At 43.4% G+C, this 27509-nt stretch overlaps 1 protein-coding gene across 9 annotated transcripts in view; it reads left to right on the top strand.

The window, feature by feature from the left end:
• The window catches only part of PDZD2 (PDZ domain containing 2), a 357195-nt gene that overhangs the window by 307537 nt on the left and 22149 nt on the right, over window positions 1-27509 (top strand). For all 9 annotated transcript variants that reach the window (XM_072757135.1, XM_072757134.1, XM_072757132.1 and 6 more), the window contains 11 exons: window positions 5502-5647; window positions 8566-8685; window positions 9466-9580; window positions 12266-12339; window positions 12487-12712; window positions 14313-14430; window positions 16235-16367; window positions 21479-21560; window positions 23149-23183; window positions 23920-24076; window positions 25349-26145. In XM_072757135.1, the coding sequence (XP_072613236.1) occupies window positions 5502-5647; window positions 8566-8685; window positions 9466-9580; window positions 12266-12339; window positions 12487-12712; window positions 14313-14430; window positions 16235-16367; window positions 21479-21560; window positions 23149-23183; window positions 23920-24076; window positions 25349-26145 (2003 nt within the window). The remainder of the gene's footprint in view (window positions 1-5501; window positions 5648-8565; window positions 8686-9465; window positions 9581-12265; window positions 12340-12486; window positions 12713-14312; window positions 14431-16234; window positions 16368-21478; window positions 21561-23148; window positions 23184-23919; window positions 24077-25348; window positions 26146-27509) is intronic.

Raw genomic sequence — 27509 nt, 5'->3', positions numbered from 1 at the left:
ATTCAACACACACACAACCTGAAACATATTTTGTGGCTGCATCCGGATGAAGATACAAGCTGGGCTCTTTGTGATCTCTTCATTGCTGTGATGCTTATACTTAAAACTTTCTTGTGGGCCCTCGGTGCTGTGTCTACTGGCCCGACGGACAAGCCATCCCTGGTCACATACGCACCAAAGACCTCTCATGTGACCTCGGGCCAGTTATTTCAAGCCCCTGAACTGTTACTGCCTCACCTGAAAAAAAGGAGATAATAATTCTGGCCTTGCCGGGGTGAGCAGATTAGACAGACAGACAGGCAAAGCACAGAAAAGCAGCCATGGTTTGTTAACATGCAAAAAATTGTCAGTCTCCTCTTCCAGACCAGTTGGTGCGGAGGGGTGGTATCTGTGCCTGCCAACCAGGACCCCCCACCACCACCACCACCACCTGCCTGGCCCTCTCCTGAGTTATTCTCAGGTAAAGCAACCGGTATAGGACCATGAAATACATCTGTTTGTTGGAACAAACCCGAGTAACAAAGTGAATTGGTTTGTATTCGTAACTCCTGTTATTAGGCGGTGTATGTCTAAACACGGGTCTGTGACAAACCAGAGGCTGGGAAGTTGGAGGGGAGATGTCGTGCCAGGGTCCTCATGTGGGGAGAATGGCCAGCTCCCCTGCAGCCCCCAGGATCAACTGAGAGAAATACACTTAATTCCTGCACATGTTTGGGGCCTGTGAGTCCCAGGGGCACAACGGATGGAGATCTTTAGGTCCGTTGTCTTGGCAGAGTTAAGCAACACCTTATACGGTTCCCAGGGGAGCCACAGAGCTTTCGGGGGAGTACCAGGGACCTTTGAAACCCGTGCCGTCACATTCCTCGTTTTATGGATGAGACCAGAGAAGTTAAGGGAATCCCAAAGGTCGCTCATTCCGTGCCAGCAAGATCACCTGCCTCGCAGGCAGTTCTTACCCACCCCTCGGCTTCCTGTGAGTCTTGAAGAGAATCCTACTCCCCAGTCTGGGGCTTTCTAGATACAGACATGGGGAGGGGCATGTAGCTGGGAGCCTTTCAGATCATAATTCTCTGACACTCTTCCTACTATTAATTTAGAACAAGTGGCACATTCAGCGGAGTAGTAGATCCACAGGTGGCTACTGTTTGCCACAACTGGATGTCACCCTCTTTCTGTCCTCCCCCAGACACCTGGGACCACAGTAAGCAAATCTGTATCCCATGCATGAAGCCAGGGAGGACTGTGTTCAGTTCCCAGCTCTGCCATGACTGGCTGTGTGACCTGAGACAAGTGACTCGACGTCTTTGGGTCTCTCTTCATGTGTGAAGTGAGGATAATAATGTACATTTATTCTGCGAATCGGTCAGTATACGGTCTCAGTTGAAAGATGGGGTTTAGAGAATGAATGTGGCACCGCCCTCCAGAATGTGGCTGTCACAGCCCACCCCACGTGATAGCTGCCCCCCTTGTCACCACTGCCATCATTGACATCACGTTCATCATCATCATTTTTGCAACCTTCTTATAATTGGTGTCCCCCCCTTTCCCTCTCAGGAGGGGAAGATGCTTGAACAGGTTCAGAGAAGCGTATTCTCGAGAACTTGTAGGCCACGATAAGGCGCCCACGAGAGGTTCGAAGATGGAAGGCTCTCTGGGTTGTGGCGCTCAGGGGAGGCATCCAGAGGACACAAGATTGAGGAGAACCAGTGCCCTGGCAAGACTTGAGAGAACCCACGAGGAAGCAAACGGTGGTCTAGACGAGGAGAAAGTGCACAAGAGATGCTTAGGGACAATGGGGGGAAATTGGTTAGTCTTTGGCAACTGCTCCTCCTCGGCTCCCTGAAAGAGCCAGTGACCCATCAGGAACAGGCTGAGCCCAGCAGAGCCCATCAGCGAGATTAGGGGTAAGCCCCCCCCCCAGGGTGGGAGACGATGGTGCCGGCAGAGCGAAGTTAAATGTCAAGCAATATTTATAGGCTCCCCAGTTTTGGAAAGGATGCGGGAGGAGGACAGATCGTCTCCTTTGAGAATCAGCAGGCTACAGCAACGAATTCCTGCAGCAGGGCAGCAGGAGATAAGGCTGGAAAAGTAATTGGAGGCCTTGTGACAGAGGCTTGCGGAACCGGGTCTCCGGTCAGTGCTGTGAGATATGTTCAGTCTAAAGACTTTTGAATACGGGAGATTTTAATGTGATCAACTGCTAATTTGTCCTGTAAACGTGGATACTTCTTTCGTATTTTCTACAAGTGAGTCACTCTGGTGGTATTCACGTATCAGCATATTATCTACAGACACTACCGTATGTGGTTTCTCTTCTGTTGAGGCAAGTGCCTCCCTGTCAGCTCAACCGGCACTTTCTTCTAATAAATCTTTTTCAGATGAGTAAGGCTGCCAAGATGGATTAATCTGGCCACGAATTAGTAAGTCATGAATTATTAAGGAGGTTCTGTAAAGAAGTTCCAGCCATTTCCACTAAGATTTTTGCCTCGTCTAGCTCCAAAATGACTATAGCGATTTTATGGAACATTTTCCCTGATAGTCTAACCTGAATTTTCCTTACTTCGTACTTCCTTTTTTGCCAGCAGGGTTCCCTTTTAATTTTGGTATTTTTGATTTATCCATGTTAATGCCTTAGGTTTGTGATCTTTTTAAATGGAAATTTCTCTTTGATTGCAAAGGAGTTTCAGGTGTTTGAAAACCTGTATCACAAAGTTAATATGTAGCTTTTGAAACACCAAGCTTTTAGCGATGTGCACTTTAGTATAACTGCATCAGCGCTCTTCTAACTTTTCATCACCACTAAAAACTCAATATATATTTTTTAAAAGAGTACAGAATCATTCTGTTTTATTCCGTGAAAAACTTTCGGAGAAATGTTTAGGTAAACTGAATTTTAGGTGATCAAATGAAATATAGTCTAGGAGAACTTGGTATTAAAGAATCTGTATGTGTATATAGCTATACACACACACGGGTATATATGTCATTTATAACACATCATGTAAACATTGTAAGGTTATAGCTATGATGTGATCAAGCCATCGTTTAAGATTAAAGCCCTTAAATTTTCTTATTTCAAAATGGTGTATAATAAAAACTAGGTATTGATAAAGATGTCTTTAAAAATTACTATAAAAGTTTCTTTTTTTTAAAAAAAAAAAAAAAAGGATGTCACGACAGACACAGAGAGAGGCAGAGACACGGGCAGAGGGAGAAGCAGGCTCCATGCAGGGAGCGCGATGTGAGACCCGAACCCGGGAATCTGGGATCAAGCCCTGAGCCAAAGGCAGGTGCTCAACCGCTGAGCCACTCAGGCGTCCCACTTTAAAAATTTCTTAAGACACAAAAGTTTTGGGGGGCCTGGGTGGCTCAGTCAATTAAGCATCTGCCTTCAGTTCAGATCACAATCCCAGCGTCCTAGAATGGAGCCATGCCTTGGGCTCCCTGCTCATTGGAGAGCCTACTTCTCTCTCTTCCTCTGCCCTCCTCCTGCTTGTGCTCTCTCTCTCAAGTAAATAAATAAAATCTTTTTTTTTAAAGATTTTATTTATTTATTCATGAGAGACCCACAGAGAGAGAGGCAGAGACACAGGCAGAAGGAGAAGCAGGCTCCTCACAGGGAGCCCAATGTGGGACTCGATCCCAGGACCCCAGGATCACGCCCTGGGCCAAAGGCAGATGCTCAACTGCTGAGCCACCCCGGCACCCCAATAAATAAAATCTTTAAAAAAAAATACAAAAATTCTAATCATAAAGGGAAAAATAAAATTACAAATTTTTGCTATCTAAAAATACCATGAAGACATGGAGAAGATAATTACAATACATAGATCTCATGAAGGACTCATATCCAAAACATTATTAACAATAAAAAAACACCTATAAATCAACACCAAAAAGACAGAAACCCAATAAAAGAATAAGCAAAACAGGATTTTTACAACTTTATCAAATAATAATAATTGGCACTTTACAACTTTACAAAAAAAAAAGCCACTCTACAAATCTACAAAAGTAAAACAACCAATGAATATTTGAAAGACACTCAGTCTCATTAATCATCGGTGAAATGTAATTTGAAAACCACAATGAGGGGCCCCTGGCTGGCTTGGTCAGTGAGTGGTGAGTGGGACTCTTGATCTTGGGACTGTGGGTTCAAGCCCCACATTGGATGTGGAGATTACTTGAAAATAAAATCTTTTAGAAAAAAAACCCACAGTGAAATATAATTATATATCCATGAGAATGGCTAAAATTTTAAAAACTGGTACCACTAAGTATGGCAAGGATGTGGGGAAACCAAGACTCACACACAATGGTGTTACAACATTGGTAAAGGTAGTTGTATACCTGTAACTCAGCAACTCTACTCCTAGGTCCACACCCCACAGATAGGACTTGTATCAGAATGTTCCATAGCAGTATATTCTAGATCAAGGATCAGCAAGCTACCACCCACAGCTATATTTGTATGGACCACAAGCTAGAAGTGCTTTCTGTATTTCCGGTGGGTTGTTTAAAAAAAAAAAAAAAAAAAAAAAAAGATGTTCAGAGAATATGCAGCAGAAACCATCTGTGGCCCATAGAGCCTAAAACATTTACTATCTGACCTTTACCCAAAAAAGAAAAAAAAAAAGTTGTTGACCCTTGTTCTAGATCTAAAACTGGAAACAAAACAACTGTTCATCAGCAACAGACCGGATAACCAAATTGTGGTAAGTTTATACAATGACACAGTAAACAGAAATGGATGAACAGACTATTAGCAACAACATGGAGACGTTCACAAACCGATGCTAAGAACAAGGAGCCAGATAATTTAAAAAGATACATGTCTACGTGTTCATTTATATAAACTTCAAAAATAGGCAAAAGTAATCTATGATGTTGGAAGTCAGGATAATGGTTACCATGGTTGAAGGGTGGTTAGTGGCACTAAAGTGGCTTTTGGGTTCCAGTAATATTCTATTTCTTGGTCTGAATGTTGGGTTTTGGAACGTTCACTTTGTGAAATTTCATGGAACTGTACGCTTATGATGTGTGAATGTCCCTGTAAGTTGTTCTTTAATAAAAAAAAGTTTATTTGAAAAGTCATTTAATGGAAAAAAAAAAAACACCTGCCCAAACAATGAAACTATACCAACCACACGGCAATGTTCCTTCCTCACTAGAAAACCATCTCCTGATAGCATTCTCACTGTTGTCTATTGCCTTATCAACCCCGGCTACGTCTTACTTGGACGAAACATAAACATTTCCTATATCCAGTCTGGTCCCTTCAAAGGACTGGCACTTTCTTCATAATCTGGCATTAATGGCCCCAGCTGAGGCAGAGCTTATTGGTAGAAAGTGATGAGCTCAGTGCCTAGAGAGTATTAAACTCCAGGCCTTCTGAAAACCATGAAGTGTGGCTGTTAATGCAACAAGTTTATGCCTGTGATGCTCTCATAAGATTCTTTCCATCCCATATCACACCATGTTTTTCTCCATGTTTTTACAAGGAGGTGTACACCGTCTAGAGTCTGTTGAGGAATATAATGAGCTGATGCTGCGAAATGGGGACCCGCGGGTCAGGATGTTGGAAGTCTCCCGAGATGGCCGAAAGCACTCCCTTCCCCAGCTACTGGACTCTACGGGAACGTCACAGGTAATACAGTACCATGGAGCCTTTTTGTTTTCTCAGAGTTGCCTGGTTAGGGATGTAAGAGCATGTTTCCACCCCTGGGTCTCTAAGCTTTCTTTTACTCCTCCAGAGACCAACAAGAGCATCCATGTTGTGAAGAACAACATGTGTGGGGGCAGGAGTATTTGAGACCAGAGATGTAGCAGAGAGAGCAAGGCCTATCCACGGAGGTTAGGAGGAAGTCAGCCTAGGATTTGAAAACTGTAGAGAAAAATAATCCTTTGTTGGATCTTGACAGCTTGATCCCCTTCCTACTGTATGTTTTGGAACTGAGAACTGCTTTCAACTGCCAGGAGACAATGGCGCCTCATGGTCTGTGGTCAACCACCATTGCTTGTTTAGTGGGCGCGTCAGGTGTCAGCCTAACTACTGGGTGGGTGGGTGAGTGGGTGGGTGTTGGGTCACGTAATAGAGGAAGAGAGTACATGTATGTGCCTACTGTGTCTGGGATCTTACCTGTTACACAGTAATGAGTCAAATAGGCAAGGTCAGAGGGGCTGCGGATAGGGGTGAAATAGGTGGTGATGTTAATATTCCAGGGCCTGCCCCAGAAGGGTCGGGGCTCCATAATTCTTCACAGGGCTCTTCCTCAATTATATCATCCTCAACTTAGTTCAAAGTGGGTAGAGAGGTCCTAACCAAGTTGAGGGCAGCCTCAATCTCTGGGGAACTTGTGGGGCGTTCTTTCAGTCCTGGCACCGTCAGCCAGAATGCTCTAGAGAAACCATTGGCATCTTGTCTACAACGGAACAGACATGGAGGCAGACGGTGGCAGCAATGACATCCATAAGTCCATGTAGACTCCTAGACAGTAGAGTGATGAAGGGCCTGCAGCAGGTCATCTGGGTCAGGTCTTACTTTTGGTGTGTTATCACCATTTTACAGACAGGCCGATGAATCTCAAAGACAGTGAGTGTTCCGCCCAAAGTGATAGGCCACAAGCACCGTGAACAAAGTTTTACCTACCCAGTAAAATAAGTGCCCATGTTCCAGAGGCAGTTGCTGATCGGGCTATTTTGTGTGGAATCTACCCAAAGACAACTTGAGTTGGGACTTGGAGAAAAAGCGGAGCAAAAAACCTGCGTGGGTCCTGATTAAAGTTCCTCCAAACCCGTGACTGGAGACAAGCCTGTGGCCTGCTCAGAATAATCCAACTGGACCAGCAGAGTCAAGGGGTGGATCAGAAAGTTGTAGGCTGTGTCGGTTAGTGCGGAAAATGAGAGAGGGTTTCCTGCCATCACAGCCAAGGAGGCCCAGCACTGAGGCGATTTCTGAACTGACCTGCCGAGACGCCCGACCACATTTATAGCCCAGAAATACCTATTTCTAATGAGGCTTCTAGAAAGCACAGGCTAGTAAAGATTTTAGAGGAAAGACTTTTCCCCCTGGTCCAATTGCCCTTTTTGTTTTCTTCTTCTTTTCTGCTGGGATCCCCCCCCCCCTTTTTGCTGGTTCTTTCTCCCGCCCCTACAGAGCATTGGCTAGAGTGGAGATACCCAATACAGCTTTCCGCAGTGATGCAAGTATTTTATGTCTGTACGGCCCTGTACGGTAGCCACGTGTGCCTACTGAGCGTATGCAAAGTGGCTGGTGTGACCACTACAGGGGATGGCCACCGTATTAGACGGCAGAGTCTTAAAAGTGCACTGGGCGCCCTGAAACTCATCAGAACGATGAAACTTGCAGGCCTCTGGTCCCCCGGGCTCCCAAAGGGGAGCTGGAAGGAGGAGCGGCTGGAGATTGGTGGTCAGAGTTCCCTCACAAGTCCACACGTGAACCTCTGTAGTCAAGGGCTGAAAACCCATGGGCTGTGTCTGGCCATCTCCATGATGGTTTCAGTAAAAGGGTAGTAACCTTGCCAAGCCAACATTTTTTAAATGAATCAGAGTCTGGGAGGCCAGCATAGCTGGCAGATACTTTGTAAAACTGCATAATATAATTATTCTAAGCTGCCAGGAATACAAAAATATCATTAGCAGACATCTCTCTACCTTTGGACGTAGAATGTACTAATTAAGGTTAGAAACTATTTTCTGATGTCTCTTTTCTCAGATTAAACACAAAGTGGTTTTTTTTTTCTCTTTCTTGCTTATGCTGGAATACCTGTCTCGTTTAAGAGATTTATTATCCCAAGAAGCTAAATTGTAAAAGTGCTTTAGCAATAATCCCTTGTTTATGTTATAAATAGTGTACCCTGCTTACACACGTGTACACGTGGGTGATGGACAGGAAAGTGGCTGAGATTTGAGCTCCTACATGCCAGGAAGAGGGAAAGGGTGGCTTATGGAAAAGTATTTTATTTTCCAAATGTGAGGGGTTAGAACTGAAGCGGCTGCAGTTTGTCAGTGGGGTGTTTTATATGGAATAACAGTTGTCGGGCTTGCGGTTTGGGTTTTTTAAGAAACAAGGGCTTGGTACGTTTTTGGTTGAGTGAATTGAGCTGAAAATGGCAAGATACTTTCTATCCATGATTGTGAATTTGGGATGGGGATAGGAGCGGCTTCCAGGGAGAACTTGACCACAGGATAGCCGTCCTATGTCTCTGAGGCCTCTCGGTTTCTGGTTCCTGAATCCATTCCAGGAAGCAAGGAGGAAGATGTGTGGGGTACAGTCAAGAAAAGAGCAACACTGGGTGCTTGCAGCCTCCAAGCAGCTCATTCTATGGAGAGGAAGGGATGGCAATCTGTGGGGGGGGGGGCTGGGCCTCCAGAGGTATTGATCATAAACTTCTTTAAGCTGCTGGAGCAGAGAGGGAGCAGAGAGAAATGGCTGTCTCACCCAAAAACCACCTGAGATTTTCCAAATCTGAATATATCTTTATGCCAGAGGCCACAGAAGAGTAAATGAGGCCATCCCTGACCTTGCCATGTGCTGACTTTTAGGAATACCACATTGTGAAGAAGTCCACTCGCTCCCTAAGCACCACTCAGGTGGAATCGCCTTGGAGACTCATCCGGCCGTCGGTCATCTCGATCATCGGGCTGTACAAAGAGAAAGGCAAGGTGAGGGCCTGCCTGCTCATCATTTTGGCCCCCAAGTGAATGTTAGCGTGTATTTCTTAAATGGTTAACTTTATGGCTGTTTTTCTGTGAAATAAAACATAGATTTGTCTATATTGTCTAGATTTGAGTGGATTCCCTGGCCTCCTTTCCTGTGGGCTGCTGACTGAGGTGGCCATGCCCTTTAGTCCTTATGAGGGAGTCACCAGCACCCAGGAGCTAGGGCATAGTTGAGGGTGGAGTAGAATGCTCCAGTATCTGCCACTATTGAAAGAAAAGCCACCCCTGTAGCTTCAGGGGACATATTCCCAGTTATCCCTTTGAATGAATTTCATAGCATTGCCATTATCACAAAGAGAATAATACAAATAAGTTGATATTATACAAATATCAAAACATCCATTTTGATATTATACGAAATAGAAAGACTGACACAAAAGAGTAAAATAAATATGGCACCCGAATTGTGCAAAATGACTCTCCTGAGGTATTAATCCATCCATGTGAAATTGTCGTTTTTGGAGACCAAAAGTTGTCAAATACTGGCAATTTCATATGTTTGAACTGAAAACTTTCCCCCTTTAGGGTAATGCATAGCTAATGCAATGCAAATAGATCTGAGGAAGGAAGTGGAGAAGGGAACATAAACTTAAATGTATAGCTGCTTAGCTTAACTCTGAGCCTAGCTGGGAAGGCGGCCTCAGTTAAATAGTGAAACAAGAACGGATGTCCTCAGTTAAATACTGCAATGACAACCTGGACCCCCTTTTGCTTGGGGTGTAGGGCCTTGGCTTTAGCATTGCTGGAGGTCGAGACTGCATTCGAGGACAGATGGGGATTTTTGTCAAGACCATTTTCCCAAATGGATCAGCTGCAGAGGATGGAAGACTCAAAGAAGGTAGGGGAAAGCCTCTCGGTGGTTCTCAGTGGTGGTGAGCTCTGATTCCATCAGAATCTGCCCCCTTGCAAGATGTGAAGCCAGTGGCACAGCAGCCAAGGATGTGGGCTTGGGGGGTCAAGGAGACCTGTGCTGAACCCCAACACTTACTACTACATCATAACCTTGAGCAATTGATGTAACTTGAGCCTAACTTTCCTCAGTTTGTAAACTTGGAATATTAATACCTTATCTTGAGGAGTCCTTGTGGGATTAAATGAGATGATACCGGGAATGACTTGATATTTTTTATTTGGGTCTTTAAGTGTCTGTCTTATCCCCTTGGTCCTTGAATCATGTTCCTTGCCTTGAAAATTCTTGAGAGCTTGAGGCCATTCTTGCCTCAGGGCCAGAGTCCATATACACCTTTTATATTCTCCATAGCACCTGCCATTTTGCCACGCACAAACCTGCTAAACAAGTGCTTTCTCTCCTCCCAGCTGTGTGGAGGTGTAATTGATCCATAACATCGTGGAAGTTTAAGGTGTACAACATGATGATCCGATAGCCACATAGATTGCAGAACCATCGGCACAATGAGTTAGCTAGCCCCCTCCTCACATCATATGATGACTGCGTGCAGTGGGGGGAGGTAAAAACATTTAAGATCTACCCTCCTAGGGGCAGCCGGGGTAGCTCAGCAGTGCAGCGCCGCCTTCAGCCCAGGGCTTGATCCTGGGGAACGGGGATCAAGTCCCACGTCGGGCTCCCTGCATGGAGCCTGCTTCTCCCTCTGCCTGTGTCTCTGCCTCTGTCTCCCTCTGTGTCTCTCATGAATTAATGGATAAAATCTTAAAAAAAAAAAAAAATATCTACTCTCCTAGAAATTTTCCGCTGGACAGCACACTACTGCTAACTATGGTCACCATGCTGGACATTAGATGCCCAGAACCTATTCTTGAGTCCTGATTTTTTTCCTCCCTTCTTAACACACTCCCTTCCTGAAATGATTAAATCACACTATTTGTAGTTACCTTCAGAAATACTGTGACTGATCAGTCCAGTTGACCCAAATTATAGATACTGTTATGTTCTGCTGACTTTTTTTTTTTAGCTGGTAAGAGTCCACTGGAGTCTCCTTTTTCTAGGCAGAGCTACCCTAGGAGCCCATATGCTAATGATAAGACGTGACCAGGCTTATTTTGATGGACAGAATATTTATTTCTCTCTCTCTTAGAGGAAGAATTAACTCCCAGGTGATATTTGTGTCTAGTTTCAGAACGGTGTAAAATTCTAACAGAGCATTTTTATAATGGACATGCCATGTGTTCATTTGATTGAAATTCATCCTGCAATACTGGTAGAATGGAGAAAAATGGAGGAAAAATCAGTAGTTGGTAAAGATTAATGGCACTTGATTCTCCTAAATACTATTTTTTCATACGTGTTCATTTACAATAAAGATAAGTCATTGGAATGGATTTTCAGCATGTAGAATGATCTTTTTAAAATCTTGTATAGGGATTTTTAAGAGCATGAGCAATCATTTTAATGACCATATCCTTTTCCCGTGTGGAAGCAAACCAAAAACCTCACCTAGTTAGGTGACTATTTTTAAACGGATTATTTCACTTATTTTATAACTTCTGTAATTGCGTTAAAGAGAAAGCATATAACAAATGCATGGGGTACGGCTACATTTTCAAGCTCCTCTACAGGATCCCTTTAATGGGATACACAGTGTGCTCCTGGTTTTAGCTCCCCATGAGAGGTGAAAAGGTGTGTTATGCTTATTTGCACTTTGTTGTAGGTAAGGGAGGTCACTCTTTCGTTCCGCACTGCTGTATGGAATTCATCTGTTCTCTCAGAGGCCCCTTTATAGTGTTTTTGACGAACAGTTTTTCCAAAAAATAGACCATATTACAAGAGTACAAACCAAAAACTAACTCTGATAAGTCAACAGGATGTCCTAGTTCTTTTATATTCCCAGCAGACACTGTCAACAGCTGGAAAAATGACCTGACTGTACTGGGGTTGAAGATGAGGATGAGTCCAGGATAGTTTGAGAGAGAGAGAGAAAAAAAGAGCAACTTGGCATTAGCCCACAATAGTCTCCTAGATAGAAACATGTAGTAATCGACCAACTTGATGCCTGAGAACCTGGAACAGCATCAAGAAGACCAGGCATCTAGACTATTTCTGGAGGCAGGGCTGCCATTCTTAAATAACATCTCAGAAGTGTTTTGTTTTGTGTTGTGTTGTTTTGCCTCTGTTAGTAAAACCATTTTCCACATCTCATGATGATTCCGCAAGCTCAAAAATCTTTCTTTTTGCGAATATAGAAGTGGCTTTGTCTTCACATGTAGCTGTATATTGCCAACGGGCTTAAGTTTTTAAACAAACACTATAAGGAAAGACTTAGGACTCGTTATTGCTCGTTAAAGCTTAGGACACCTATTATCAAACTTGGCAATGGCTAAAGAATAGTCTTGATACTTCCCCTAGTTGTTTTCATTAGAGATGGAGGTACAGAAATACTGTGAAAGAATAAGCATTGTTATTTGTTGTCCCATTTTGTGAAATTCCTGGGAGCTAAACTAATGAAAGCACTTCGGAACAATAAAAATCATTTTATAGAATTGTAAATCAGGTACCATATGCTATCCTCTTCTAAATGTTAATATAATTCTCCTGTTTGGTCACTAGGGGATGAAATCCTCGACGTAAATGGAATACCAATAAAGGGCTTGACGTTCCAGGAAGCCATTCATACCTTTAAGGTAACAACATTCTTATTTAGCTCTTTTGTTTTATTTTTCTTCCTTTATTTCCTTCTGGTTTGGGTTTGAGATTTTTTTTTTCCCCCACCCTTCGACCTAGGAACAGTCTAGTCTGAATGTTGTAGCCCTCCTCTCTTGTATTTTCAGCAAATCCGGAGTGGATTATTTGTCTTAACGGTACGCACAAAGTTACTGAGCCCAAGCCTCACGCCCTGCTCAACGCCCACACACATGAGCAGATCCAGCTCCCCAAACTTCAACACCAGTGGGGGCAGCTCGGCAACAGGCTCAGACGAAGGCAGTTCTTCGTCCCTGGGTCGGAAGGCCCCTGGGCCCAAGGACAGAATCGTCATGGAAGTAACACTCAACAAAGGTGATACCAGCACTTCCTCACTTTCATCATATTCTCTCGTGTAACAATGTGTAATCTCTTCTTAGGTTAACGTTTTATACTTTTTCTAGGAATTGTTCCTTTGGAACAATCTGCTGCCAACAATGTATGGTATTCTCTAAATGGACAGTGGGATGAAAAGTAGAGATTTTAGTCCTTTTAATAAAGTGAAAAGAAGTTACCACTAGCACAAATCCTTTTAAGCTCTCCCCTGATGAATCCCGGATGAATCACTGAGTGTCAGAAACTCCTGTAAAATAATAACAAAAGTCAAAAAAATCACAGACTAGCTTAATTCCAGGGCTAATATAAAATTTTATTTATTTATGTATTTATTTATGTATGTATGTATGTATTTATTTTTAAAAATTTTATTTATTTATTCATGAGAGACACACGAGGAGGGGGTGCAGAGACACAGGCAGAGGCAGAAGCAGGCTCCATGCAGGGAGCCCGACGTGGGATTTGATCCCGCGTCTCCAGGATCAGGCCCTGGGCTGAAGGCGGCACTAAACCTCTGAGCCACCGGGCTGCCCTAATGTAAAATTTTAAGGAACAAGGGCGTCTGGGTGGCTCAATCAAGCATCTGCCTTTGGCTCAGATCATTATCCTGGGGTCCTGGGATTGAGCCCCACATCGACATCAACTCCTCCCCGCTCTGTGGGGAGTCTGCCTTTCCCACTCCCTCTTCCACTTCCCCTCCCCTTATTCATGCACTCACTTTTTCTGCCTCTCAAATAAATAAAAAATATTTTTAAAAATTTTAAAGAACAAGAGATTATAGTTAATATAGTTAACAACTAAAAGTTGTAAGTCTTCCTCAATTCCTGCTACTTTTCATCTCTCTTTCCTTTTTCTCTATACCAACTACAGAAATATGATGAGCAATTAAATAACCAAGAGATTAGTAGCTTAAAAAAGGCAAGTGAAGAAAACCTAAAATTGTGTATCTAGAATAAAAAAATTGGAGCCCCTGGCTGGATGGAGTGCATGACTCTTGATCTTGGGGTTGTAATTCACATATAGCCCCACATTGGGTGTAGAGATTACTTAAAGTCTTTAAAAAAATACATATACATATAATATATATATATATATATTACTTTGACTCTGCCTATTTCCAAAAACAGATTTGAAGAGGCTCTTTAGACTAAGCAGAGAGAGGACTGCTGAATAACTCATAGGCCGTAGTTAGCTCCTGGTTCTGCTACAGACTCATTTCGCTTACAGAGTATGATGGTGTTGGGGCCCCTGGGTGGCCCAGTGGTTGAGTGTCTGCCTCTGGCTCGGGTCATGATCCTGGGGTTCCAGAATCAAGTCCTGTACCAGGCTCCCCAGCAGGGAGCCTGCTTCTCCCTCTGCCTGTGTCTCTGCCCCTCTCCTCTCTCTCTGTGTCTCATGAATACGTAAATAAATAATATTTTTTTAAAAGAATATGACGATGTTGACAAAGAAAAGCAAGATTTACATTCTGAGTCTGGTCAAAAATAAAGAGTTATTGGTCTGAATATACATTAATGCAGCTTCAAATCACTTATACATTTTTAAAAATTTTGTTTTCTCTGTCCGATGCCTGTCACAGAGCCGAGAGTTGGATTAGGCATTGGTGCCTGCTGCCTGGCTCTAGAGAACAGCCCTCCCGGTATCTACATTCACAGCCTGGCCCCGGGATCAGTGGCCAAGATGGAGAGCAATCTGAGGTTCGTTGTAAACCTGATAGTGTGGGCTTCTGGTGTGCTCATGAATTTATGAATTAATGTACATGTAAGGTATCTGCCCTATGACATCCTTTATGAGATTCTAAACTTTTGTATTATTTGCAGTAATATAGCCAAGATTACAATTAATAGCATTTCCAGGGCACCTGGGCGGCTCAGTCTGTTAAGCATCTACCTTTGGCTCAGGTCATGGTCCCAGGGTCCTGGGATCGAGTACCACATTGGGCTCCCTGCTCAGCGGGGAGTATGCTTCTCTATCTGCCTCTGCTTGTGCTCTCTCTCTCTCTTTCTCTCAAATAAATAAATAAAAATCTTTTTTAAAAAGTATTTCTGAAGGTGAAAGGCTAATCTAAATAAAATCGGATTGAACTCCGGATATTGGCTTCCCTGCTTTGATCTATTTGGACTCAGAAGCTCAGTTTCAGAAACTTGACAAAATACAACTCTATATAGATATCTATGGTCATCTAAGTATTTTCTTTCATGTTTATATTCATTTATGTAAAATTCATATGTGACGCTGGGAAGCGCTCATAACCGTTCAGAATCACTGGATACGAAAGAGTCCCCAAATCATGCCATTCAACAGAAGGCCTTTATTATTAAGTATAATCTCTTAAACCTTTCCTGTTGTTTCATTCACTTTTTGAGTGATGTTGTCTAGATGCTTATTGTCTGAAATCACTGCATGTCTGATTTCTCAATCCAGATAGTTGAGTTGTAGCACGAGCATTCTGTTTATACAAGAGATGGCTAGGTATTCTGTTATATAGTAATTGCAATGGGTCTGCGCCCACCTAAACTTAACAGGAATGTACACATATTACATAAAACACCCTGTGCAAACAGTATCACCTTTCTCCCTCGTAACTTCTAAGTCCTTGAGCAGTTGAGAAATTGGCAAAATGACATTCCTTAAGGTTGCCATTTTGGGGCTCTGTTAATAGATTATATTATGTTTTTAGTTAATCATCAGAATGAATTTCCATACAAAAAAAAATTCAGCAAATCATCCAAAGTACATTAAAGAAAATATACTTTTAGAACCCCAGGAAAAAAAATCCTTTAATGACATCCCAAGATGATGTTTCTTCCTTGAATGGTTCCATATGTCTGGAGCCTGCCAAATGAACATTCTTCAAACCCCACATAAAGAGTCTTTGTTCTCTCTAACTGAGTTCTCTGCCTATAATTTCAAGTCAAAATGGGCATCTTGTCCCCAATTTCTCATTTGTTCAAATTTGAAACGTTTTTACAAATTCTTGGGTAACCTTTGAGCTTCAGATATTTCCTCCTCAAATTATATTACAATAATCATTTCAAGATGGTAGGAAAAAAGAAAATGATGGTGGCCAGGGGGCTATCTTGTGGTGATCAAAAGGTAGACAGACCTGAGTTCAACAGTGTGTGACATCAGGGTGACCTCTCTGAGCCTGGGGCCTTATCTAAATAATAGGAATAATAATACCTGTTCAAAGTATTGCTATGTAAATTGCTTTGTATGGTGCCTGGTTTATACTCAAGAAATGATGATCCCTGCTATTGTCCCATTATCAACTTTATTGCTTCTGAAAATGCAGCTAGATATGCATGCTGGCTTTGTCAATTTAAGGTCTAATGTGTTTATATGAATGTGTTGCTTGTTTAGCCACATGCAAAATGAAAGGATGCCATATGCTTGTTTAAGGCATTCAGGAAAGATTTCATATTATAAACTTCTCCCAGAAGGAGATCTTGTAAAAAGCTAGCTGTTACCACAGAGTGTTGGTCATGTTGCCCTCCCTAGCCGCGGAGATCAAATCCTGGAAGTGAATTCAGTCAACGTCCGCCATGCTGCTTTAAGCAAGGTCCATACCATCCTGAGCAAATGCCCTCCAGGACCCGTTCGCCTTGTCATCGGCCGGCACCCTAATCCAAAGGTGAAGTATTTCATATTGTTCTGAGTATGGCTAGTATATTATGTTTTTAGTTAATCATCAGAATGAATTTCCAGACCAAAAAAAATTTTAGCAAATCATCCAGGTGTGGATGTAGGTGTGGCTGTTTGTCCTGTAGCGGTGACACACATATTCCTATGACGATGCACGCTCTTTGGTGAGACAGTTTATACAAGAATAACTTTCATTCCCATGTCGGCTGGGCATGGGAACCATTAGCTTGTGGTCACACGATGGCCAAATAACTGATACACATGGGAAACAAATCACTAATCTGGACTTCTTCGTCTTCACACTCTTAGAAATTTTATTAGAAAATTTTGGCATTGTTATTTGTGAATATAAAATGTGGTAGAAGGTAAGAGTACTGGGTTCTGAATAAGTCCCAGCTGGTTGTTTCATCTCTGGTAAGATACTTAACCTTTCTGGGTTTCTGCATCAAGAAGATCTGAAAGCATTGGACTAAATGATCTGCCCAGGCCATCCTCGACCTGAGCAGAACACTTCTGTAATGAAGGGTTAAGCGCCTACTAATTTGTTTTTTTCATCTGTACCACATTGTTGAACTTACAGATAATCATAGCCTCTGTATCCTTGGCCTTGGCTGATATTTGGTTGTATCTTTTCTATACATAAGTAGTTGCTTTTAATTTTTTTAGGTTAATCAGAGGCCACTTCAGCAAATTTGACTCTACCAGCATTCAGTACTATTTTTTGCTGTTTTGAGTACTTAATGTAAAAATCTTTTTAAATTAGCCTGTCTCTAATATTGCAATCATATTGTATTTTTTCCAAATTTAACCTTTTCCTTTCAACAACTCAAAATGCTCCTTAAGAACATTAGCTCTTTGGGACATCTGGGTGGCTCAGTCAGTTGGGTGTCTGCCTTCAGCTCAGGTCATGATCCCAGGGTCCTGGGATGGAGCCCCAAGTCGGGTTCCCTGCTCAGCAGGAAGTCTGCTTCTCCCTCTCCCTCTGCCTGCCACTCCCCCTGCTTTGCTCTCTCTTTTTCTCTCTCTGTCAAATAAGTAAGTAAAATCTTAAAAAAAAAAAAAAAAAAACATTAACTCTTTTTATGTATGTCATCTGACCACCTCTTCTGTGTTCTTTGTACTATTATATCCTAAACGGGCCCACGCTGCTGTGCTTGATGGACTCGTATGCCATTTTTGAGACTAAGAAGTCTGTGCAGAGAGACCGTGTGGGTCTTCCCATGTCTGAGATTTCTTTAGTGTGTTAATTTTATGGGATCATCTTTAGTGTCCCAGGGGTTCTGTTGTACTGGTTCCCCACAGTGCTGGGACAACAGCTGCCATTAGACTGATTCAAAGTCAACTCCGCTACTATTTTTTTCCCGGATTGTTTTTTCTTATCTATATGCATTCTCATCTATGTCTTAAATAAAACTTTTTGAATATCATTAATATAACATCAAGTCTTGCTTCTACCTATTTCCATTTTTTCTACTTGTCACTTCCTATTTTTCTCCTTTCTATTTTGTAGTCCTGATACTTTCCCTTACAACCTATTCTGCTTTATCTCCCTGCTGTCACCATGGCTCTCTAGGGGTCATTTTTAACAGTATTTTGCTTCATACTCACATCTAGAGTGGCTCATCTTGGCTCCTTCCTCCAGGGTCCTCTCTTGGATTCCATCACCTGCTTGGCCATACCTCCTCCCCGCTTCCCCCTTGAGAAGCAGTCCAGTAAGCTGGGGCTGACCTACCACATCCCTCAGAAACATTATAAAAAATTAAGCTCTCAGTGGTTTGCAGTCATTGGCTTCAAGGCATGTCTGACTTCAAAATCCATTCCAGCACAGCACAGGTTATGATTTGTTTGGAGGTCTGCTTCATCTCAGCCCAAAAGCATCTGCCTAATTTGCCAATACAATCAAACATCAAAATAGCATTTCAGTGCAAAACATAATAATCCTGATGGACTGGTGGGCTGTGATCCTGTTGAATACAGGTTGATTCATGTTTCCAGCCACAGTAATACGGTCGTTGTGATGGTGTTGGAGATACATCCAGCAAAACCAGATTTCAGTATTTGTTTGACTAGATTTCACATTTCTTCCTAGGTAAACATGGTGTTTTTAGTTGTAATATCATACTATATTTTTCTTTTGGTCAAGATTCCACTTTATATTTAATGTATTTTTATACCACTCACCCCGACATTTCATGCCAGTAGTACGTTTTGATACCAAATGTATGTGCTTCCTTAGTTTTCATGTTGTTCCAATAGAAATACCACAGGGATTTTCTTTTCTTCTGTTTCTCATAATGACTGGAGCAGTGGCTGCCCAACTGGGATATTCAAAGCCTCCAGGTCTAGACAAGCTAAGATTTGGACTTGCTGGAGGAAGGTCATAGGGGTCCATTTTTAACTGGTACTGGGGCTCTCAGCATGAATAGAATTATCCAGGAAATCTTTCACTTGTCTCAAATCCCAACCATTTTTCCCCCACTCAGACAAACAGTTGCAAATATTGAAAGTCTAATGTCAAGAAAAATTTGCAACCACTGTCTAAGCTGATATTTTCTCTCACTCATTTATACAAAATTATTCTTTGCTTTATGAAGTATGTGTTTGTGTAAGTATATATGGCTGTGAGCATGTATGTGTCTGTGTTTTATTTCCTGTGAGGCCTGCTAGAAAGTATTACATAAGCATGATGTGATTATGATTTATCTGTTAAGTTAAAATGTAATGCTGAATCCTGCATAGCTTTATTTGCTTATTAAGACAAATTGCTACCTTGTCCAAATATTATTTATGCTAAATGTTATTTCTCTACACAAAATTACCATTCTAAGTTCATAGTATTCTTGCCTTTAAAAAAGAAACTCAGTGAAAGTTATGTAATTGTCTTTTAAAATATCTCATAATGGGGATCCCTGGGTGGCTCAGCGGTTTAGTGCCTGCCTTTGGCCCAGGACATGATCCTGGAGTCCTGGGATCAAGTCCCACATCAGGCTCCTTGCATGGAACCTGCTTCTCCCTCTGTCTGTCTCTCTGCCTCTCTCTCTCTCTCTCATGAATAAATAAATAAATACAATCTTAAAAAAAAAAACAACCACTTTAAAAAATAAAATAAAAATAAAATATCTCATAATTAAGCATTTATCAGGCTTTTAAATTTTTCTTCCATGAATAATGACAATTATGGATAATTAAGGGGGAAAAAATCCATGACTTTACCATAATAACAATATATATAGAAAGAAAAGAGTTATAAAATGACTATTTTTAAATTTTCATTGTAAAAATTGATCCAAATAAGAATCATCAATGATGCTAAAACCATTAAGTAAAAATATACTGGGGAGTAGGATATTGATGTTGTCTCAAGCTGTCTCCTCACAGATGTCTCACTGATGAATAAGAAAAAAAAAAATCCAGTGAAGAAATCTGATGGAACTCTATCCTAACAAGTGGCCAGAGTTATCACCAGTTATGAAACATGGAATAGTGACCCTGAGTACCTCACAGAAGCACTGAAAAGGAAACAGTTTTTGTAGTTTTTCTGCCAAAAAAATATATAATCTAAATTTCAACATGAAGAAACTATCAAACAAATCCTAATTGAGTGTTTGATTGTCCTGGGTTTCTTCCAAAATATCAGTATTGTGACAAAGAAAGGCTAGGCTCAGCAGTGTTTTGAATTATTATTTGAATAATTTGTATTATTTCACATGACAAATAGACCCTGAAAACTTTTATAAAGCATTACCATGCAAAGGTGTTGGTTGGTGACAATCTACAAAGATCCACAAGATAAGGAGCTTGGACCAGAATGCAAATCAGTTACATCATCATGTACAGTACTCAGTTTAGTGGACATTTTTCCCCAGCAAAACATTGTTGGCGAAAGAAACTGAATGTTAAAAAAAAAAAAAGAAAGAAAGAAACTGAGTGTTAATAAGCATCTGGAGGAAAAACCTATCTCATCACAAGCTGCCATCAAACTTCCTATGAACTACTTCCATCTACAGACATACACTGAATAGCGTTTCTGAAGGGTGGTATTAGGACAGTTGGCTAAATGGAAATATGAAATGTAAATTAGTCGTTTGCGTCAATGTTAAATTTCCTGGAATGGTAATAGTACCAGGGTTATTGAAGAGAATGTTCTTGTTTTTAGGAGATACATGCTAAAATATTTATGGGTGAAGTTTCATGATGTCTGCAACTAACTCCCAAAAGGTTTAGTAAAAAATTAAACAAGGATGCCTGAGTGGCTCAGTGGTTGAGCGTCTGCCTTTGGCCCAGGGCATGATCCCGGGGTCCAGGGATCCAGTCCCACATTGGGCTCCCTGCTTGGAGCCCACTCCTCTCTCTGCCTCTCTCTCTCTCTCTCTGTCTCTCATGAATTAATAAATAAAATCTAAATAAATAAATAAATAAACAAACTGTGTGTGTGTGTGTGTGTTAAGAAAGAGCATGAGTGGGATGCCTGAATGGCTCAGTCAGTTCAGCGTCCAACTCCTGGTTTTAGCTCGGGTCATGATCTCACGGTCATGGATTCGAGCCGCCGCACTGGGCTCCATGCTCAGCATGGAGTCTGCTTCAGATTCTCTCTCCCTCCCCCTCTCCTTCTCCTCCTGCTCATGTGCTTTCTTTCTCCTCCCCCCCCAAAAAAATAAACAAAATCTCTTTAAAAAAAAAAAAGCATGAGTGTAAATGTGGCAGTGTTTAAAAAAATAATAGTGAAGAGTATACTCCTCTTGTGCTACTCTTACAAGCTTTATGTAGGTTTGAAATTGTTTAAATCAAGGAACAAAAGAAGTGCGTGTTTTAGAGAGAGGTGAGTACCAGCCATGTGGTTGGTACCTGTAGCACCTGAGTGCCTTAGTGAATTTGGGGACCAGCTGAAGGTCTTGCTTCGAATGCATTTGTTGGAAGTGACCGGCTAACCCAGCTCTCCTTACGTGCCCTGGGTTATTGCTTCTGAGGATGGTCATAATCTTCGATGCTGTGGTTTCCCTCTTTATCTGTACTCAGCCTCCGACTCGGGTCCTAACTACTTTGATTGGGGAAGGAGAAATAAATAAAACCATCTAATTTGTGCTTTCTGCTGAAAAACAGATTTCCGAGCAGGAAATGGATTTAGTGATCGCACGCAGCACTTATCAGGAGAGCAAAGAGGCCAGCTCCTCTCCTGGCTCAGGTACCGTATTTGTACATCTTCATTCCACATTCAGAAGAGCTTCTCAGGAAGCTCCCCCAGGAGCCCTGCCCCGTGCAGTGCTGTTGGGCTCTTTGTCATTATCGGGTTTGCCAGAAGTTGTTGTCAGGGAGATCTCATGCTTTCTCCTAGCTGCTACTTTTTATTGCTGCCGTATTTACTGCACTTTATAGTACAGTTCTAATTATGCATGCTCCTCACACTATGAGATAATTTGCAAAAATGAGTTAACAGCATTTCATGTGTTTATGTGCAATTCATCTGAAATGTTCTAGGTAAAAATGAAGCAACACCAAAATATCGGTTGTTTGATAGACGGAGTGATCTCCGTTCCAAAGCCTGGGGTTTCTTTACGTGAACTAAAAGTTCCCACCCAGTTTGGCAGCCTTACTTTAATGATTAGTAGATATTTTTTGAAGTTTCAACTGAAGATATTTTTTGAAGTTTTCAACTCCCCAAATCATGATTTCCCCCTTCTTTTTTTGTTTTTAAAGATTTTATTTATTTATTCATGAGAAGTGATTTCCCCCTTCTTAAGGGGAAAGTTCGAGCAGAGAAGGATTGAGATAGTAGGAATTTCTGATAAGTCTTATGTGTGAAACATTGCGTTGAGTTTTAAAAGTAATGTTTCCGGTTGAATGGAAATCCAGAGACTCTGCAAACATGTCTCAACTCAAGACATTACTGATGTCAACACTGATGCTGGGGGAGAAAAAGGAACTGAGACATAAGTTACTGGTTGTCAGAGGAAAAGGAAGGCATAGGATTTTTTGGCAACCATGTAATACCCCGATTATTTGCATCCATAATTAATACATTTCAAGTGGACACAGCCATAATGGGCTCCTTATTCACCCAGCGCCTTCTCCTGACCTGCCTACAAGCCGTCCCCTCATAATCCCACATACCCACTCAATCATCTAGGAAGGATTTTCTTAAACTACCAACTTCATGTGTAAGATCTTTTTGCCCATGGCGTATAATTGAAAGTTTCAATGCCGAATCTTTTCATCCTTCTACTAAAAACCAAAATAGGCATTCAGCCCTCCCCCCAGTTCCTTCATGAGTTCCTTGCGTGATGTTTCTTTGTTCATTGATCCTTCAGTCCATTCAGTGGCTACCACTGAGTACTTCCGAGATCCAGGTGCCGTGCTGAGCGTTGTGGGGTCAGATCAGTGAAGGTCTCAGCCTTACAGATAAATAGTTGAGGAAGGGAGATGAGGGGCATCCACTCATAATTAAACTGTGTGTATGGAGACTGGTGTATGGGTTGTATAAAATACTTTTAAGGTTCCAAGGAAGTTACCCCAACCAGGATCATCACGGAGGCAGTAGCTCCAAGTGAGGGCCTGAAGCATGAGCAGAACCGTGGGAGGTGGGCTGGAGGGGGGCTCCCGTGCCCAGGTTGAGTGCATGCATGTCTGCACCTGTGCACATAGCCCATCGGTGTCAGCCAAGCAAAGAGGGGCTAAAATGTTTGGCTCCATGTTTTGTAGTGAAAAATGTGTGCCTGTTAGTTAGGAGGTGAGTTTTGCCATTTTGACATTATGGTGAATTTTCTCTCCAACAGGTACCCCCCTGAAGAGTCCCTCTCTGGCAAAAAAGGTGAGTCAAGGCACACAGCTGCCTCACTCAGCTGGCCCATGAATCAGTCCCTGGGGCCCCACAAGTGCAGCCTGAGGGCCCAGCCCATGGTTTTGTCCATGAGTCATTTTATCCACTCTACACAAATGATGGCAATGATGCTAATTTGAGAACAAATACAAAAATGTGTTTCTTTTCTTAAATACTCATCTAAGAAAAGAACAGAGCAACAAAAGAACTGAGCTGCAGTTCAAAAAATAATTTTCAAACTGTTCCATACTCAAGGGCTCCCCAATTGGCTTTCGGGGAGGACCTGTGACTTTACGGAGCCCGAAGTATTTCCCAGCTGGCGATTCCTCAATCCCAGCAGATCAGAGCACAGGATTCAGACCCCCCTCTTCTCCGTTCCATCGCTAGCCTGAACCAGTGGCTTGGAATGTCATTCTATCTTCCTGTCTCTTCCCCCAGTGTTTTTCCTGGGATGGCTGATATGTTGCTGCTGTGGCATTTCTGACCATCGCTAAACAGTTGGCCAAAAAAAAAATCTCTTAACATTGTCTGGCAGCAACCATTGCCTTTTTCATTAGTTGTTTAATTTAGCCATCCTGAAGTAAATGGAAGTGGGTGTCTACTACGGCCACTGTTGCAGATGACCAGGGATTAGAGCCAAGTGTTCTCGGAAAGCTAGGAATTCCTGTTTCAGACCATGAGCCCCTGGCAGGCCTTCCTCATCATCCAGCACCTTCTCCCCCAACAGGACGCCCTGATTACTGAAGCTGAAGCCTCCCACTACTTCGCCCACGGTGTCCCCGGCTCCCTGTCAGACTTCGTGGTGGCCGGCTCCGAGGACGAGGATCCACCAGGCGGTGGCTGCGGCACCTCCGAGGACAGTGGCCTGCCACCCAGCACCCCTGGTAAGCAGTGGCTGTGTCCCACCCCGGGCCACGTCGCATTCTGTAGCAGGTGGTCTCACGTGAACGGGGAACTGGGAACCAGGCCTTGGGTTGAGGACAAGCCCCCTGTCTGCGTGGCCGAAATTCCCAATCTACCTTCGGAAAGCGCAGCCCACCACTGGTGACTGGCCCCGGTCCCGGGGTGGAGGGAGGGAGCGCCCGTCCTGTGGCCTGATGGTTGGAGGTGGCCAAGCTGGGCAGCCTATAGATGCGACTCACGTAGGTAGCATCGTCATGAAGTTTATGGTGTGAAGGCAGGTTGGCAACCTGCGGCCTTCTGGTTCAGGGGAACCCTGGCCAAATTGCAGGTCCCGCCCCTCACCAGGCCCTACCTTCATTCTTTTTTAGAAGTGAGTGAGTGGAACCAGTGAGTGGAAGATTCAGCACCCCTAGGAGACAAATACTCTCAAACAGTTGGTTTTGAATCTCCTGGACTAGAGTATGAGAGAACGATCTGATGTGCACCACACTGATTCCTCGGGCTTCTGCTCGTGTGGTTGGCTTTCTCTTTTTTTTTTTTTAAACTTCTGATGTCCGCACAAGAACATCCCTGTGCAGACTTGGCCACTCTGTCTGTCATTTGGAACAGCCGACAAGCTTACCCTTCTCTCGGCCAGAGGCATTTCAAGGTGCGAGCTCATGTGCAAAATATGAAGAGTTTGCTGAGCAGCACAAGCTTTCCCTCCTCCCAGCTTGGAATTTACGTAGATTAGAATCTCAGAAGATCATAATCTTCCCTGTACCACACTCTAGGAGCCGCCTATACCAAGCCCCTCCCCCATCTTTGCAAATGAAGGAAGGGCCTCGTGTGATAAGAAGGTCCAGGCGTGGGAGGCTTGGCCTCCCAGCATCCTCCTAGAGAGGACTTCCCAGCAGCAGCATCTAGTTTGAACCCCAGCAGTGTATTAGACATCAGGGGGCTGAATTAAACATTTCTGTCTCTAGAAAGCGTACATGTTTAAGCTAAACAATCCAGAGTTTGAGTAAAAAATGAATGAATGAATGAATGAATGAATGAATGAATGCAAGCAAACAAAAAGGGAAGCCAGTCATCCACTCTGGGCAAATCCCAAGAAGCCGGATCATTTAAGCCTGGTGTTCAGTGGCCAGAGGATGAATAGCCGGCAGCGGCGAACATGGGAATGCTCCTGTGTAAGAGGGGGGTTAAATGATAAAACCAGGCCAGACGGGAAACCCTATTTCATTTGGCTATTTCTTTCCCCATCCCACCAGCTCCCAGGGAACCAGGAAAACCCAGGGCCAACAGCCTCGTGTCGCTAGGAAGCCAGCGGTCCTCTGGGCTCTTCCACAAGCAGGTGACGGTTGCCAGACAAACCAGTCTCCCTGGGAGCCCCCAGGCCCTCCGAAACCCTCTCCTCCGCCAGAGGAGGGTGGGCTGCTATGACACCGACGACGCCAGTGATGAGGAAGAGTTTGACGGTGAAGGGGACTGCATTTCCCTCCCAGGGACCCTCTCTGGTCCCAGCAGGCCTCTGACGGAGGACAGCTCTAGGCACGTCCTGGTGACCTCTTCCAAGGCCACGGGTCTCAACAACCAGGGTGAACATCCCCAGAAAACAATGGTCAGCAAGGCCTCCTCGGTGCCTCTCTTTGGCAGCTCCCTGAGCTTAGAGGAGAGGGTCCCAGAGGGCGTGGGGGACACTCCTTCCCATGCAGCCCACCTGCTGGCCTCTGCAGAAGCCGCCAAGGGTGGCTCTGGGTGCCCAAGGAGGAAGGAATTATCAGGATCGAGGAGTTCACCCAAATTGGAATACAAAGCCGATACCAGCACCCAGTGTCTGGTGAACACAGATACCCCCAGGCTCCCCCAGCAGAAGAATGACAACCTGGGGTCCAGGCACAAACCAGTGGCCAGGGTCAGCCCACACCACAAGAGGCCCGAGGCTGACACCAGGCCCAGCAACCCAGAGACAGCGGACCTGACTGATGGAGCCGATGACCCATGTGTCCAGGCCGCTCCCGTCAAAGAGATCAGGACTGGTTTTCAGCCAGGCGGAACTGCGGAGAAGGTAATTGCCTTCCTCTTCGGAATTTGGGCCCGGGGTGTATGAGAAAACAGAGGGCAACCTGCCTGGAGGGGGGATGGTGGGGGGCTCGTCTTTCAGCAGTCATTCATTTCCATTCTCCGATGGCTCGGAGCCTGTGTATCAGCGGGCTGGTGGGGGACCCAGGGATCAAGTCATGGATCATCCTGTCAGAAGATGAAGTCACTCTTACCTGGACATGGGGCCATGGTGGATGAGGGAAGGGCAGCGGGAGGCTGGTGAAGAACACTGGGTCGGCTCCCCTGACGAGTTGGGTGACCACTGGGGCACGTTATGGAGTCCTCGTGAGCTGCAGTTGTCTGGACCATTGAGGACGGAGTGCTCTCTCCCCAGAGCTGAGGCGACCATCAAACACAGGCTAACCGTGATTCTCTCCAGCTCATGAGGTTCTGAGCGATCCTTATTTTTTCAGACTTTCTACGATGATTATGTGTAATCAAAGCTACTCATACCCTTGTTGTGAGAATCACATGAAATAATGGGTGTGCATTATTAGAAACTGATCACGCACTGGGGCACCTGGCTGGCTTAGTCGGCGGAGCATGTGCCTCTCCATCTCAGGGTTGTAAGTTCGAGCCCCATAGTGGGTGTAGAGATTACTTAAAAATAGAATCTTAAAAAAAAAAAAAAGAAACTTAGAATGCACCACTTTAGATACAAGTCAATATTATTTATGTTCCGACTTGGTTACGCATACACTAGAATGACCCAGAATTGTCAAATTGCTCTTTTTTAATCACTATATATACCTCCACTTAGGCAAGGAGAAAGTAAGAGAAACTAACGTTGTTTACAGTCTCAACGTAAGTAGTTTCTCTCTGAGGCGGTTGTAAGTCCACATTTGTAAAGATGCTTGTTCAAGTGGTTTATGATACGTGTAAACAGACGTAGAAAATATGAAGTCATAAAAACTATATTAGGCAGAAGGGATTTTTGTTAACTGTATAGAAAAAGGAGAAACACACCTTTCTTCATCCTCCTAAAAAGTGTTATCACTTACAACTAGCGTGTGTTTTATTTTTTTTTTAAGATTTTATTTATTTGAGAGAGAAAGAGAGCGAGCATGGGTGGGGGAGGGGCAGAGAGAGAAAGAGAGAGAAGCTGACTCCCCACTGAGCAGGGAGCCTGACTTGGCTTCCCATCCCAGGACCCCGGGATCATGACCTGAGCCAAAGGCAGAGGTTAACCAACTGAGCTAGCCAGGTGCCCCTAGCATATGTGTTTTATTTATTTTTATTTTTTTATTTTTTAATTCTAATTTTTTTTTTTTTTTTGCATATGTGCTTTAAAACACAACATTTAGTTAGGAGGTTAACCCCCTCTTTGAA

This window comes from Vulpes vulpes, chromosome 4 (genome assembly GCF_048418805.1).
Source record: "Vulpes vulpes isolate BD-2025 chromosome 4, VulVul3, whole genome shotgun sequence".
In the NCBI taxonomy this organism is placed as follows: domain Eukaryota; kingdom Metazoa; phylum Chordata; class Mammalia; order Carnivora; family Canidae; genus Vulpes; species Vulpes vulpes.
Note: the sequence above shows the minus strand (reverse complement) of the source record. Positions and strands in the feature narration are given on the sequence as shown.